The sequence below is a fragment of the Elephantulus edwardii genome, unplaced genomic scaffold (genome assembly GCF_000299155.1).
Source record: "Elephantulus edwardii isolate Elephantulus edwardi_28Jun2011 unplaced genomic scaffold, EleEdw1.0 scaffold00001, whole genome shotgun sequence".
Taxonomy (NCBI): Eukaryota; Metazoa; Chordata; class Mammalia; order Macroscelidea; family Macroscelididae; genus Elephantulus; species Elephantulus edwardii.
In genome coordinates, this window is record NW_006399751.1 from 47,694,036 (window position 1) to 47,709,306 (window position 15,271).

General features: G+C 34.8%; 1 protein-coding gene across 1 annotated transcript in view; it reads left to right on the top strand.

Moving 5' to 3' along the window:
* TLK1 (tousled-like kinase 1) overlaps positions 1-15,271 on the top strand; it is a 184,212-nt gene that overhangs the window by 126,539 nt on the left and 42,402 nt on the right. The window contains exons 6-11 of the mRNA XM_006878849.1: positions 1,441-1,536; positions 2,630-2,719; positions 4,091-4,183; positions 9,075-9,185; positions 9,323-9,459; positions 11,557-11,745. Of these exons, the coding sequence (XP_006878911.1) occupies positions 1,441-1,536; positions 2,630-2,719; positions 4,091-4,183; positions 9,075-9,185; positions 9,323-9,459; positions 11,557-11,745 (716 nt within the window). The remainder of the gene's footprint in view (positions 1-1,440; positions 1,537-2,629; positions 2,720-4,090; positions 4,184-9,074; positions 9,186-9,322; positions 9,460-11,556; positions 11,746-15,271) is intronic.

A 15,271-nucleotide genomic window follows, 5' to 3' on the forward strand; every position in this document is an offset into this window, starting at 1 on the left:
CCCACCCCCACCCCCACCCCGAGTATACTCCACTCTGCAACCCTCATTCCAAACTTATGATAATGATAAAGCCCTGAAATACATTACTTTTAAACTGTTCTCTCCCTCATCAGCTGCAGTGCATGCAGTATGCATAATTTATCCATTTTTTCTCAGACTTAACCCCACCCTGATATCAGCCTCATTCTACAACAGTGGCATCTTTATTGCTGCTTTGTTCATAATAGCAAAGAGTTGGAAACAACCCAAGTGCCCAAATGAATGGATAGAGAATCTGTGGTATATTTACACAATGGAATACTATGCTGCATTAAAAAACAAGGAACTAATGAAATATTATACAAAATAGGTGACCCTGGAGGACATTATGCTGAGTGAAATATCTCAGTCACAAAAAGATAAATAATGCATAATGCCATTGTTATAGAACAGGACTGATAAGGAGGTTGGGGAGAAACTAAGAAAAGAGGGGATATATAATGTATATGGCATTGAAACACACAAAGGAGAGAGAGAACTATATAAAAGGAATATATGATTAGGTATTACTGACATAACAAGAGTCCAGAATAAGCATTGCATAGTAAAAAGTGGTTGGTGGAGGGGGACTGTATAATAATGACAGAACTTTTTCCCAAAGAAAAAAAAAGCGAATTGGGAAGTGGGGGCAGGGCAGGTAGGAAAATGTGCAGCAATGAATGACTGGAAATCCAGGTTCTTTATAAACTTTCATTAAAATCTAAAAAAAAAAAAAAATTATTAGCTTTTGTGCTACAAAAGGTAAGGAACTTGGTAGAATTATTCTTTTTTGTGTCATGCCATAGTCATTAGGATATTTAACAGATCTTAAGAAAAAGGATTATGTATTAGGAAAGGTTTGTGTTCATTGACGTTTATCTACATGTAGGCATTTTTTTCTTTTTAATTTTTTTTTTATTATTTTGTACGTGTGTACCATCAAATCGGAATTGACTGGTACAGGAGGAGATTGTCCTTCCTTCTCCAGCAGAGCATCTGGTGTATTTGAACCACTTGCCTCTGGGATTGGAATACAGCTTCTTGCCACTAGGCCACCAGAGCTTGCCATATAGGCATTTTTAAAAAAATCATTAACATTATTAGTTGTATTGATTCAGCAAACAATAATTATAAAAGAAATGTGCTGAAATTTGGGATCAAAAGAATTATAATCAGAATGTAAAAAGAATTTAGAGTCTTTATAATACCTAATCTTGTTACTCCCTTGTGATTAGTATGCTCCATTTACACTTAGGTACAATAACTGACCTTGGCTTTTGCCTTTTCTAGACCTAGATAAATAACTTCTGGATTTAATTTAAAATAAAATATATTTAAATGAATTCTTACTGCCATTTCTTAAACAATCGTGTAAGCCTGTTTAGAAATAACTGTACTTTCTCTTTATTTTATTTTTCTTAGTACCAGGGTGGTAATGGCTCAAGTCCAGTAAGAGGCATACCTCCTGCAATCCGTTCTCCTCAAAATTCACATTCACATTCCACTCCTTCTTTGTCTGTAAGTTTTCACATTTCAAGTTTATGTGCTCAGTCTATATCTAGAAAGTTATACTTGTTGAAATGTTTTTGTTGTTATTGATTACCTTCTATATAATTTATATTTAATAAAAAGCATCCTGCGAATCAGTTGAAACCTTTTCATAATATTTTTATGTATTATATGTACTTTATTTCTGCAAGAGAGCTTCATAAATGAAAGATCTCCTGAATTAATTATATCCAAGATGTGATGCTTTATAAAAGAATATTGTTGAGCCCCTAGGACTAAAATGAATCATGTCAGTTCAAACTCACTTATTGATTACTAACTATATCACCAGTTTAATTTTTCAACGGGTAAAATGATAGCATAATTTCTGTCTTAATTCTTAAGAAGATTGAGAGAGAGAGATAGATAGATACAACGAACTACGTACGTTTGGATCATTTCATTCAGCAGAGGTTAAAGGATTTTTTACTTAAGCATCATCTTTTTTATTATTATTATTATTATGTGTGTGTGTGTGTACCATCAAATCGAATCTGACTGGTACAGGAGGAGGAGATTGTCCTTCCTTTCCCAGCAGAGCATCTGGTGGATTTGAACTGTGCACCTTTGGAATTGCAGTGCAGCTTCTTCCCACTAGGCCACCAGAGCTCCCCTTTAAATATCATCTTACCATGTTTTGGGTTACTTTTAACATTTCAAATGCAGTTCTTTTTAATTAATGATTTTTGTATGTTGTTTTTATGTTCCATTGAATTGGAATGAACTTATAATTGACCCTCCAGCTGGCTTTCAGGAACTTTGAGTCACACAAGAAGAGACTGCCCATCTTTAGCTGTATTTTGTTTAAATAATTTGAAAGAAGTATGGTTTATTTTATGGCATTAGACTGAATTCCTTGAAGATAGTGGCTCTTTTTTGTCTCCTACAGGGCCTTCTGTATGATATAATTTGTGAATGCTTGTTAAATAGTGGTTAAATTTTTCAAATTCATTTGTTTCAAGACAAAAATATTTCTTAAGAAATATAAAATAATTATGACCTTGTAGAATCCTACATTTTCCCCTCTGCCAATATAAACATTTTCATCTTCCCACCCCCTTAGGTTCGACCGAATAGCCCTTCTCCTACTGCATTAGCTTTTGGGGACCACCCTGTTGTACAACCAAAGCAGTTATCTTTAAAAATTACTCAGGTAAATGGTAATTTAACTTTTTTCCCTACAACTTCTAAGAAACCAGTAGCCAGCTTTTTACAGATAGCTAAGTAGAAACATCCAATTTACCTGTCATACACCAGTAAAAATATAGGTGTTTGTTCATATCTGATAAACAGAACAACTGTAACATATTTATTCTGTTTACTGATTGTTTATTAATTTAACACACATCCGTATAGTCGTTGTTGTTGCTAATGGCTGTTAAGTCGCCTGCGACTCACAGTGACCCTATGTACAACAGTCCTAAAACCTGCTCTATCCTGTGCCGATCTTATTGTCTGCAACAAACCTACCCTCATTACCCCAGTCACTGAATCAGTCCATCTCATTGAAGGTCTGCTTCTTTCACTGTCCCTCCATCCTCCCAAGCATGATATCCGTGTCCAAGGACTGGTTCCCACCTTGCTTCATGTCCAGAGTATATCAGACAAAGTTTCAGAATCCTTGCCTCCAGGGAGCAAACTGGTCTCACCCTCTCTAGGACAAACTCCTTTGTTCTAGCAGTCCATGATATAGTCAGTACTCTTCTGCAGCGCCACAGCTCAAAGGTATCAATTCTCTTTCTGTCATCCCTAGTCATTGTCCAGCTTTCCGATGCATGTTGTTGTTGTTGTTATGTGCTGTTGAGTCACTTGCGACTCATAGCGACCCTGTATACAACAGCCCTAAACTCTGCTCTGTCCTGTGCCAATCGCGCCGTCTCCGATACACCCATCCCAATTACCCAGTCACTGAATCAGTCCACCTCATAGAGGGTCTTCCCCTCCTGCGCTGTCCCTCCACCCTACCAAGCATGATGCCCCTCTACAAAGACCAGTCCCTCCTTACAACATGTCCAAAGTATGTTAGACGGAGCCGATGCATAGATAATATAAAGGGATGTTTTTATGAGTTTGCTGTGTTGACTATAAGTGGACAGTAAAGTAAATCTTAAGTCAGGGTCTGTATTTAGCTACATACATAGATTCTACAAAGAGCAAAAAAATTTGAAAATTGATTGAAATAATCTTGTATGATCACTTAGTTTTAGAAATTTTGAGTACAAAATATTTTACATTTTTTTTATATATGATGGTTACACCTGGAGATTGGAGGAGGAGGAGGCTCTTACCACATCACTTAGTTTATTTCCATTTTTTAAATTTATGATATTTGTAGCAGTTATTGCTTCTGACTTCAATAATGCTTATGTGCTAAGACTTTTTGGACTACCTTTTATGCATGCATGTAAACTGATACATTTATTTAATTAATTTTTCTTTTTAAAGTTAAAGTAAAATCTAGTTTTATGTTTCAGTGCAGTGATTTATGTAATAAAGATAATTAAAATAATTCTCCTTTATTTAGACTGATCTCACAATGCTGAAATTAGCAGCATTAGAAAGTAATAAAAACCAGGACCTGGAAAAGAAAGAAGGTCGGATAGATGATTTGCTCAGGGTAAGTATACTTCATGGAGGAAGAAAAAAATACTTAATTTAGAGAACAGAATAGCTTTTCGTTTTCTACACAGAAAGTCCTTATCATTGGTAAAACAAATTCCATTTGAGGAGGGAGAAAAAGCTTTTAGGGCAATAGTATAAGTACATGATTGAAAATAACATTTTTGTTTCATTAGTTACCCTTAGACATGCCCATTTCATGTTTTCAAATAAATTTATTTTATTAAATGTCTTAGCTGAAACTATATAGAGTGAAACAATCTTCGTAGTCTTAGTTTTTTTTTAAGGAACATTTTAAGAAATATGTTTAAAAGCATATCTATGATGTAGGTAAGGAATAAAGCAGTAGTTTCACTTTTTGGCTCCTCATAAACTTAACCAGATGTAAAGGGTTAGGGGCACTTTTGAAAAATGCTGCCTGAGTTCCCCTTAGCAGGGCTTTATTAAATTGATTTGATATTGAAGCTGAGATTAGTAGTTTTTAAAACTCTCCAAATGATTCTAATTTAGACCAGCTTTATCAACCATAATATAAAAAGCAAAATTAAATGAACACCAGCCTACTCTCTGGACCTTTCAGTGTATCTTTTCCTGATGCCCTCCTATTCAGTGTCTCACATCCCTCTAACATTAACAACTATTCTGAATTTGTATTCATTTTACCCTTATGTTTCCGTGTGTGTGTGTGTGTGTGTGTGTGTGTGTGGTGTGTGTGTGTGTGTTTAAACAATTGTTTAAGAACAATTTGTTTCTGTCTGTTTTGGAATTTAACTTTGTGTAGCATAGTTAGTCATACTGATGAATATATCTGTGGTTTGTTCATTTCATTACTGTATAGTACGGTACTATAAGGCTGTACCATCATTTACTCTCTTTTTGGTGGCAGTTTTGTTTACAGTTTGTCCTAATATAGACAGTTCTGCTAACAATATTCTTGTGCATGTCTCCTAGGGTAAATGTGTAAGAATATCCTTGTGGTATGTGCTTAGAGAGGCATGACCAAAATACAGGCATGTATATTTTCAGCTAAACTTTGTAATGCCAGTTTTCCCCAAGGATTGAATCAATTTGCACTCCTACAGGCAGTGGGTAAAAAAGACTCCTGTTTTTCTTTATGCTTGTAAACACTGGGAATTTAAAATTTAAAACTGGGTATTTAAAATTTTTCATTTTGTTGCTTGTGTCTGGTGAATAAACATACCATCTCATGATTTTATTAATCATTCTCTACTTATTATTTTGAACATCTGTTAAAATAATTATTAATCATTTCTGTTTCTTCTGTGCAGTAGCTAGTCAATGGGTTTTACTTCTTTTTCTTATTGACACTAAGTTTTGTTGGCCATCTAGGTTGATTTCTCCCAGGTTTATGAACTATCTTTACATTTCTTCATGCTGAATGAAGAAATGGTGAATAGATAGATGTATTTTTAAAAGTGTTATAGTTTGAGCTTTCTATTTTAGTTGTTGACCTCATGGAATTTATTTTTAGGTGTGATATTTCATCTTAATTTGTTTCTGTATTTATATCTAATTATGTATATCAAGTGTGGATAGTCATTATCTACAAATAAAGACTTTTTTCCCCATTTCCTAAGTCTTCTGTTTATCCACTGTTTCTACTCTATGTCACGTCTTTAGAACAGTGTTACATAGATGTGATACTAGGCATGATTGAGGTGCTCCTAATTTTAAAGTAACTATTTTTAAAATTTCATGTTTAAGACATGTGTGACAGGTTTTAGTAAAAGAAAAAAAAGTTGCTGTATAGTTAATACCAATTTACAGTGACCTCATGTAGATGTATGCATCTGAGAGATGTACAGTGAATAAGGATGAGAGAAGAATTGATTGATGCTTTTGAGTGGTGGTGTTGGAGAAGAGTACTGAATATCCTCCCTGGACTGCCAAAAGAATACACAGATAAATCTTAGAGAAAGTACAACCAGAGTTCTTTTTTGAGGCAATGATAGCAAAACTTCGTCTCACAAACTTTGGGCATATTGTTAGTTGAGGCTGTTTCTTGGAGAGATGCTTCATGCTTGGAGGGACTGCAAAAGAGAGGAAAACTCTCATAGTGATAGATTGACATAGTAATGGTTGCAATATGTTCAAGTGTGTCAGATCATAAGGATGGCACAGGATAGAACAAAGATCAGCTCTGCTTAGAGGGTCACTATGAGTTGTACTCAAGTCCATGGCACCTAACAACAACATGTATATTCCATAGAATTTTCTGGGGCTGTGCCTTTTGGAAATAGGTGCCTCGGGGTGCTTTATCTTTATTAGGAAATAGTCTGTTTCTGTTGACCTAAGGTATTTTAGTGAAGATATATGGATGTCAAATTTCTTTTCATTTCTTTGGAGAATTTCTTTATTCTACTATATTTTAGAAAACCTATTATATTGAATATAAATTTTAGGGTGGCAGGTATTTCACATAGAATTTTGCAAGTGTTGTGCCACTGTCCTTTGGCTTTTATCATTCTGGTGAGTAGTGCCAAGGGTTCTCAACGTGCATTCTCTAGGCCGAAAGCATCTGTAAAAAAAGTGAAAATCTTCACGTTCCACCCTAGATCTGTTAACTCAGAAATGGATTTGGTCTCAGCAATGCATGTTTCAACAGTCCATCCAGGGAATTTTCTTGTCACTATATTAAACTACTCAGACTCCTATGCTGAGACAGAACTCATTTTTCTGGACATACGGCTACTTACAAAGTGAACAAAATTGATAATTTGTTACCAAGAAAGAATTATGGCATAGTTGTTGGATAGATGACTGCACTGACATTATAAGTTTAATGACAAAAAAAATTCTAAAAGTTTTAGATACCTTTTATTTTATATTTCAGTTATTTCTGCCATCTACCTCACTTTGTAAAAATAAGTTCTGATGCTAATGCTTGGATTTAGGCCAAGTTTTTCAAACACATAATTCTCTACGAGATACCTTTTACTTCAGATAGATAACAAATGTAAGCCTGCAGGACCCAAGCTTTCCCTTCAGTAATTTGCTGGAACAAATCAGGAAATTGCTGTACTTAAAATTTCACTTTCATTATAGCAAAGTCCTCCATCAAAGGAAAACTCATAGGCAGGATCTAGGAGCATCTCAAATACAAAGCTTTTGTTGTCTTCCCCCAGTGGAATCAGGAGGAGAAATCAGTATGTGCAGTACTAGCAGTTAGGGCTGTTCACTAGACCTTCTGTGTCTGGGATTTTATTGTGCTTTCATTGCACAGCTGTGATTGCTGTCCCTTTCCCAGAGGTCTGACTAATATTAGGCAGATCTCTGGTGGCTTAGTGGCAAGAAGGTGAGCTGTAATCCTGAAGGCATGAAGTTTAAGGCCATCAGCTGCTCAAGCAGGAAAAGGATTGGCAATCTATGTGATTAACTGCCTCTGAAAACCTGCTGAAGGATCAGCTATGCGTAAGTTCCAGCTCTATAGTACTCAACAACATGACTTTGGGAGCTCTGGTAGCCTAGTAGTAAGAAGCTGTGCTGTAATTAATACAGAAGGCACATGATTCAAATCCACCAGCTGCTCTATGAGAAAAGGATGGGCAGTCTCTTTCTGTTCAGTTTACTGCCTCTGAAAACCCACTGGAGGTTCAACTGTGGATGAATTCTGACCAACAACAACCAGCATGGCTTAGCTATCAGGAATGGCCAGTGTCCCTTCCCAGTCATCTCGGCATAAGCTTTTAGGGTCTACCGTGAATAACAAAGGTTATCACTTGAAAAGTTCTGAGGATTTAGAGATTACCTCTCAGAAATATGGGTCAACTTTTTTATTACACAGTAGTGTTGTCTGTAATTTATAAATAAGAAAATGGAATTTAAATAAAGTGACCAAATTTAGAATGTAAATTTGACCCAAATTTAGATATAAATTCAGTGGACTTTCCACAGCTTTCCATTATTTAGCGATGTTATCTCATGATAAAGGAGTTAAAGTGGCATAGCCCGTTAAAAGTTGAACTAATAGTCCAAAGGCTCTGGTGATTCAGATCCACCTTTTTGCTGTGGAAAAAAATGCACACTCTTCAACTGTGAGTCAGTTCCAATTAGCAATGAGTGAGTGAGCTCATAAATTTTTTTATGGTTTTCCAGAATCATACTAGAACAATTATGCTTACGTGTAATTCTGTTTGTTAAATACATTCTTAAGGGTTTTTTTGTGTGTATATATACACACACACACGTATATACATACATATGTTATTGTTATTAGGTGCTGTCGAGTTGAGTATAGCTCATAGCAAACTTGTGAACAAAAGATCTGAACTCTGTTCTATCTTGCACCATCCTCACACTTCCTGACACAGAAGAGCCCATTGCAACAGTCACAGTATCAGTCCACCTGGTTAAGGGTCCTCTCCTTCACTGGCCCTCCACCCTTCCCAGCATTCCTTCTCCAAGGAGTAGCACTTCTGAGCAACATGTCCATGTGAGACTAAGCCTCTTCATTATTCCCTCCAAAGAGCATTCCAGTTGCACCCTTTCCATGGGATGTTCAGTGTTCTTCTCCAACACCACAGCTCAAAGGCGTCAATTCTGTTTCTTTCATCCTTACTCATTGTCCAGCTCTCACATGCATAGCAAGTGATCAGAAAGACCATGGCCTGAATCAGACACACCTTAGTCCTCAAACCAATATCATTAGTCCTCAATAATTTGGGTCCCTAACTGCAGATTTACCCAGTGCAATGCATTTCCTTATTTCTTGACTGCTGGTACTAAGGATGTTAATTGTGGATTTAAACAAGATGGAGCTGTTGAGTTTCAGTCTCCTCTCCATCCTTCATGATGCTGCCTATCAGTGTTTTGTGTGTGTTTGTATTTAAGAAATTGTAAACCTTTAGCCATTTTAACTTATATTATAGGCTAACTGTGATCTCAGACGGCAAATAGATGAACAACAAAAATTACTTGAAAAATATAAGGAGCGTTTAAATAAATGCATATCAATGAGCAAGAAACTTCTTATTGAAAAAGTAAGTTACAAGTTTCATACCTTTCCATATCCCTTTACAAGTTCTTTTCCTTCTGAAAGCTATTTTTTAATCCTTCTGTAAGATTTTAAAATTTAAATGAATAAATTTGAGTGATGAGTTTTTCTTCCTTTTTTCAGAGTACTCAAGAAAAATTGTCAAGCAGAGAGAAGAGTATGCAAGACCGATTACGCCTAGGGCACTTTACAACAGTTAGACATGGTGCTTCATTTACTGAACAATGGACGGATGGTTTTGCATTTCAGAATCTTGTGAAGTTAGTCATTTGTACATTTTTTAAGATTTAGTATTCATTTGTCTTTTAAGAGATTTTAGATTTTGAATTATTTTCTACATCTACTCTCTACTCTTTGCAATTACAGAATTTTAGTATATCTTTTTAGGAAGATATAATAAAACTATTGAATTATAATTTTTACTTTAGGAGACTTTGTGACTAGTTTTCATCTATAGAGCATAATGCAATATTCTAAATGAGATTTTTCCAGCATGTAAACTAACCTAGTGTTGTAGATGATGCTTTGAAAAGAAAGCTATTGGAAATTTCATTTTCATTGAAATTTTTTTAACATCCTTAGATTTTCCTAATACCCAAGCCTTAATATTTAGCACTTGCCTGCTCTGTTCCTGAGGAAAACACGGGAACTTGTTCTCTTGTGATTTAGGTATAAGAACTTCTAATTCAGTTGAATTGAACATTTTGTGGTTTTGGCATTTCTGAGAAACTTTAGAACAAAGAAAGCGTTGTTACTGTTTTGGGATCAGATGTCAGTAGGTAGAGTTGACTGCATATTTATGAAAGTGTCAGAGCTTCTGTTGCTTTTTGCTAGAAACATATTAAGAACCTAAGAAGCAGAAGTAGTAGTGTGAGCATCTATATAAGCTTCCTGGAGTTAATCCAATTAATGGGAATTGAAAGCAAAGACTTATTTCACATGATATTATGTCAACATTGCTTTTTAAATGCTGATTCCCAGATTTTGCCACAGAACAGCCATCTGCCCAGAAATAGTTCTCTCAGTAGATTTATTCAAACTTTTCTTAATGCAAACAGTGTTCTTGTACTGTAACCCAGGTTGAGCTTTAATTGTCTAGTTAGTGAGGAAATATTAAAAATTGGTATATAAAAGTGCAACAATGAATGAAGGGAACCCTAAGTCTCTGTAAACAAATTAATTATTAAAAAGTTGATATATAACTCATGTTAACAGAAAAACCTTGAGGTGTAGGCATTTAGGTGGACTTTGAGCTGAGTGAGGTTTTCTTTTATAATTTGAGTACATGCTCACATATCCATTCTTTTTTTTTGATGTATTTTCTGGGAAACTCAAGCCTATTTCTACTTTGGGAGTGATTGAAAACCTCTAACAGTCTGTGCTTTCTCAGATAATAAAAGACAAACTCTCAGGAGGACAGTCAGGTAGCTTACTTTTTGCCCCTATAATTTGTGGACAGTAAACGGAATATGCAACAACTGTCTAACTGCAGCATTTATGTTGGTTTCAAGAGTGATGAGCAAAATATTTTGTTGTAATAGCATCAGGGTTGTTTTGAGTTTGGATGTTTTTTTTTGTTTGTTTTGCACTGAGTCTTTTTATTTTTTTAAATAATTGGAAAATTACAGAATATCTAAAGGAGTTATTCAGGGAATTCCTCTATACCTAGATTTACTTTATCTGCATATCTATCTTATATTAATTGTGATTTTAACTAAAGTTTACAGAAAAGTTAGATTTTCATTCATTCATTGTTGCATTGTTTTGTAATATCCTAGATGTATGGGTAATTAACAGAAGTTACAATAAGATCTGAGAATTGAATGTATAGAGTTGTAATTTCATGCTCCAATAAATGCATTTTGGGTAAAAAAAAGTTGGTATATAGTTTGTGTGTCTAAATTGAGTATTTGAAGGAATTCTGGTGGTAATATGGGAATTATATTGGAAAAAAGATAATTTACTGATAGGTAGTGAAAAGGGGGTGCAGATGAATGGTAGGTAGACTTGGCACTAGCATAATAACTATAAAACTGGGAGTAGAAGGTCAATTTGATGCTTTTAGTGTTTATGGCCAAGAGTTTCTGCTACTAAATCTTGTTGTTGTTGTTGTTGTTAGATCTTATAAACTAATATATGATTTGTTCCTTTTCCTAGTCCAAGCAATTTAGGGAAAATCTAACTTAGAAAACATTATTCCAGATGAGACCTGAAGATTGAGTCCACAGAGTTGGTTCAGAGAAGTGATATCGTGAAGTTCCACATTTATATTGTGTGATTTTACAAAATAGAGGTTTTAATTGTGAAAAATACTGGAAAGTTCATGCTATTTTATTTATTTATTTATTTTTACACAGGCAGCAAGAATGGGTGAATCAGCAAAGGGAAGATATTGAAAGGCAAAGGAAACTTCTAGCCAAGCGCAAACCTCCCACAGCTAATAATTCTCAGGCACCCTCTGCAAATTCTGAACCAAAACAAAGAAAAAACAAGACAGTCAATGGAGCAGAAAATGATCCCTTTGTTAGACCAAATTTACCACAACTGTAAGCTTCTATTTTACTATTTTATTGTTAATAGTGAGCACAAATGCTAATTGTGGATGTTATTTGTAATTAATACTTAAGCAGTGAAAATCATTATAGCCAAGAAGGAAGGTAATATCAAAAATTTAGCTCTAAAAAAAAATTTAGCTCTAAATTAATAAAGTTGTTGTTTTAATGTGCTATTGAGTCTCATGTGACTCATAGCGACCCTATGTATAATAGCTCTAAACCTTCCTTTATCCTGTGCCAGTCTGTCTCTGACACACCTATCCCATTACCTCAGTCACTGAATCAATCCATCTCATAGACGGTCTTCCTCTCCTGCACTGTTCCTCCACCCTCCCAAGCATGACATCCCTCTCCAAAGACTGGTCCCTCCTTGCAACATGTCCAAAGTGTGTCAGACGAAGCCTCATAATCCTTGCCTCCAAGGAGCAGTCTGGTTTAACCCTCTCCATGATGAACCTGTTCATTTTCTTAGCAGTCTATGGTATATTCAATACTCTTCTCCAACATCACAGCTCAAAGGCATCAATTCTCTTTCTATTCTCCCTTGTCATTGTCCAGGTCTCTGATGCGTAACAAGTGATTGCAAAGACCATGTCCTGTATTAGGTGCACCAAATACCTCAATTCTACCTTTTTAAATAGAGAGTTATTTTCTTTTAAATTGGAGATTTGACTAGCCAGGAGGTTAATCTTCCATATCTGAATGGCAGAGAATTGAAGTTTTGATGGTTCAAACTTAGAGTTCATATTAAAGCTCCTTTTTTTCTGAGAGAACTGTGTTAAATAATCAAACTAGTGGTGTTATTTTTCACCTGGTAGATTATAGGTATTTAAGCCTTTCTGCTTTTCTTTCTTTCTTTTTTTTTTAGTTCTTTATAGATTTTAATTAAAATCTTAAAAAAGGAAAATAAAAGAGAATAGTAAATAATTCAGAGCATTAATTATGCTCATATGAAACATACATATAGATCAAGAAATAGGATTTTTTTTGTCTTTATAGATCAAGAAATAGGATTTTTTTGTCTTTCTAAATTTTTTTACATTAATGATGAATTATTCATTATAATTTGAGGAATGAATTTATTTTTTTTTTAAGTAGAAGATACAGAAGTGCATAAAGAAACAATATAAACATACCATGCCACAGAGAACACCATTGTTAAAACTTTGCTTTACAGGTACCCAAACCTACATAATTTTCCTCTCCTAGGAGAACTTATATAAATTTATATGAGGAAAAAATACTCTAAGTATACCCTTCTGCTTTTTGATGTTTTATATAGATGTGTCCAACTCTGTGGAAGATAGTCTTTTATCCATGCTTTGAATTTCATCCTCTCCTAAATCAAGCATCTCTTTTGTTGATAATTTTTTCTTTTCTTTTTTCAATGTTTTTCTCTCTGTTGGTTTCTTGTTTTAAAAAATGTGGAAAATATAAAAGTCTCTCCTTCAATTATAAATTCTTTTATATCCATATTCTCTTTGTTTTCCTCATAACTAGACTTCTTGAAGAGTTGTTTGTGGTTGCACTGGCTTCTGTCTCACCTTCCAGTCTTTACTTTTATAGCTGAAATTTTAAAGATCTTGATATAAAATTTCATTGTTGGTTGTTTTAACTTGACAGCATTGAATACTATTGACAGTTCTTATTTTACCCATGTCTTCTGCATTGGTTTTTGAGACATCTTCTTTTACTAACTTTTATATTTTTGCATCTTGCTGTATCTTCTCAACTGCATAGTGAATTGTTACACACTTGGCTACTGACCAATGGGCAGCAATTTGAATCGACCCAGAGGAAAGGAGTCTCCTTTCAGAAAGATCTATAGCCTCAGAAACCTGAGGGAGGGGCACCATCAGTTAGAATTGGCTCAGTGGCAATATATTGACATTATAAAGCAGTGATGAGTTAGTAACAGTTTGTCTTAGGCCATCATTTTATGCTACCCAGTTTTCTATAATCTTCTCTTAGATTTTTAGTTAACCATGTTCATGCTACTGGCATTCAGATGTCTGTCTTCAGTTTACTTTTCTCTCTGTCAGTGTGTTTATCTGTCAATCTTGAATGTCAATATCTGTTTAAATGTACTTAAATACCAGAATCAACCTGTAATGCAGCCTGTTCAAAACAGTATTTATTATTATTTTTGTTTCTGCTCTTTGTATACATACATATGGATGCAAGTATTTTGTCATTCTTTGTTTACTTTCTTAATGAATGATGTGACCATTTACTCACTTCTCTAGGCCAGAAATCTGATTGTCATCCATAGCCTTTTAGATGTAGATTCATTTCTTTTTCTTATCTTAGTTTTATTGAGTTCATTAGTAAATGGTGATAATTTATTACAGCCTGCCCATCTCAGTGTATTTCTTGTTCTTTTCTAAGTTAGAATTAAAGAATTTGATGTAATAGTTTTAAAATAACTATACTTAGTAAATGTTTCCCCCTTTTTATAAATTACTAAGTTTGTAGTTAAAAAAAGGATGAGTGAATGAGTCCTTGTATTAAAATGTGTTTGATTTTTATTCAACCCCTTTCAATACCCAGTTCTCTCTTTCTGTCTCTCGCTCTTTATTCTAGTCTTGCAGCCCATTTGAAATTAGTAGTAACTAGCTTCTCCAAAAGGAGAAACTCCTGTCCCAAGGAGTCCTGATGGTGCAACAATTCAGTACTCAAGTATTCAGCTGCTAATGGAAAGGCTTGCAATTCCATTTCACCCAGCAACTACTCGGGAAGACCTCAGTAAAAATAGGCTTCTATATAAAGTACAGCCTAGAAAACACTATGGGGGCGGTTCTCCCGTCACATGGGCTGCAATGACTAAATAGATTCAGCAGCTCCTGACAACATTGTTGTTCTTAAAACTTTTCCATCATCTCCATAGCTTGAATATAAAATCCAAAGGTCTTAATGTGGTTTACAGAGTCAAAATTTGATGATCAAGCTACTTCTGACCTCTCCTTAGTCATTGTTGTCAATTAATGAGTTAGCACTGTTTAATAGCACACCAACCCCAACTTTCAAACTCTAACACATTGTCTAATTTCTGTTAACCTTCTAAGTTTCATACTAAATATTGCCTCTTCCAAAAGGCCTGAAGGCTTGGGAGTATTTTGAGGTGTTTCTGTATGTTCTACTCTCTTCAGTCCCAGCACTACTGTCCACGAAATGAAGAACACTAGATATCTCCATTTCCTTCATTGTTTTTCTCTCTCTTTATTAGTTTAACATTTTTTTAATTTGTCACAAATTTGGTTTTCCTCTTCATTTCCTCTGTCTTAATATAGTAATACAGGTTCTTATCTTTTTTTAAAGGGGTGGGAGCAAAACCCTAGATTGTTTTTGTCTTGTCACCTGCATATTTACCTCCTTCAAAGGCATCTTGAAACTTTCAAGATAAAGTCTACCCTCTTTTTTTTTTTATTATTTTTGTGTGCGTGTACCGTCAAATCAGATCTGACTGGTACAGGAGGAGATTGCCCCTCCTTCCCCGGCAGAGCATCTGGTGGATTCG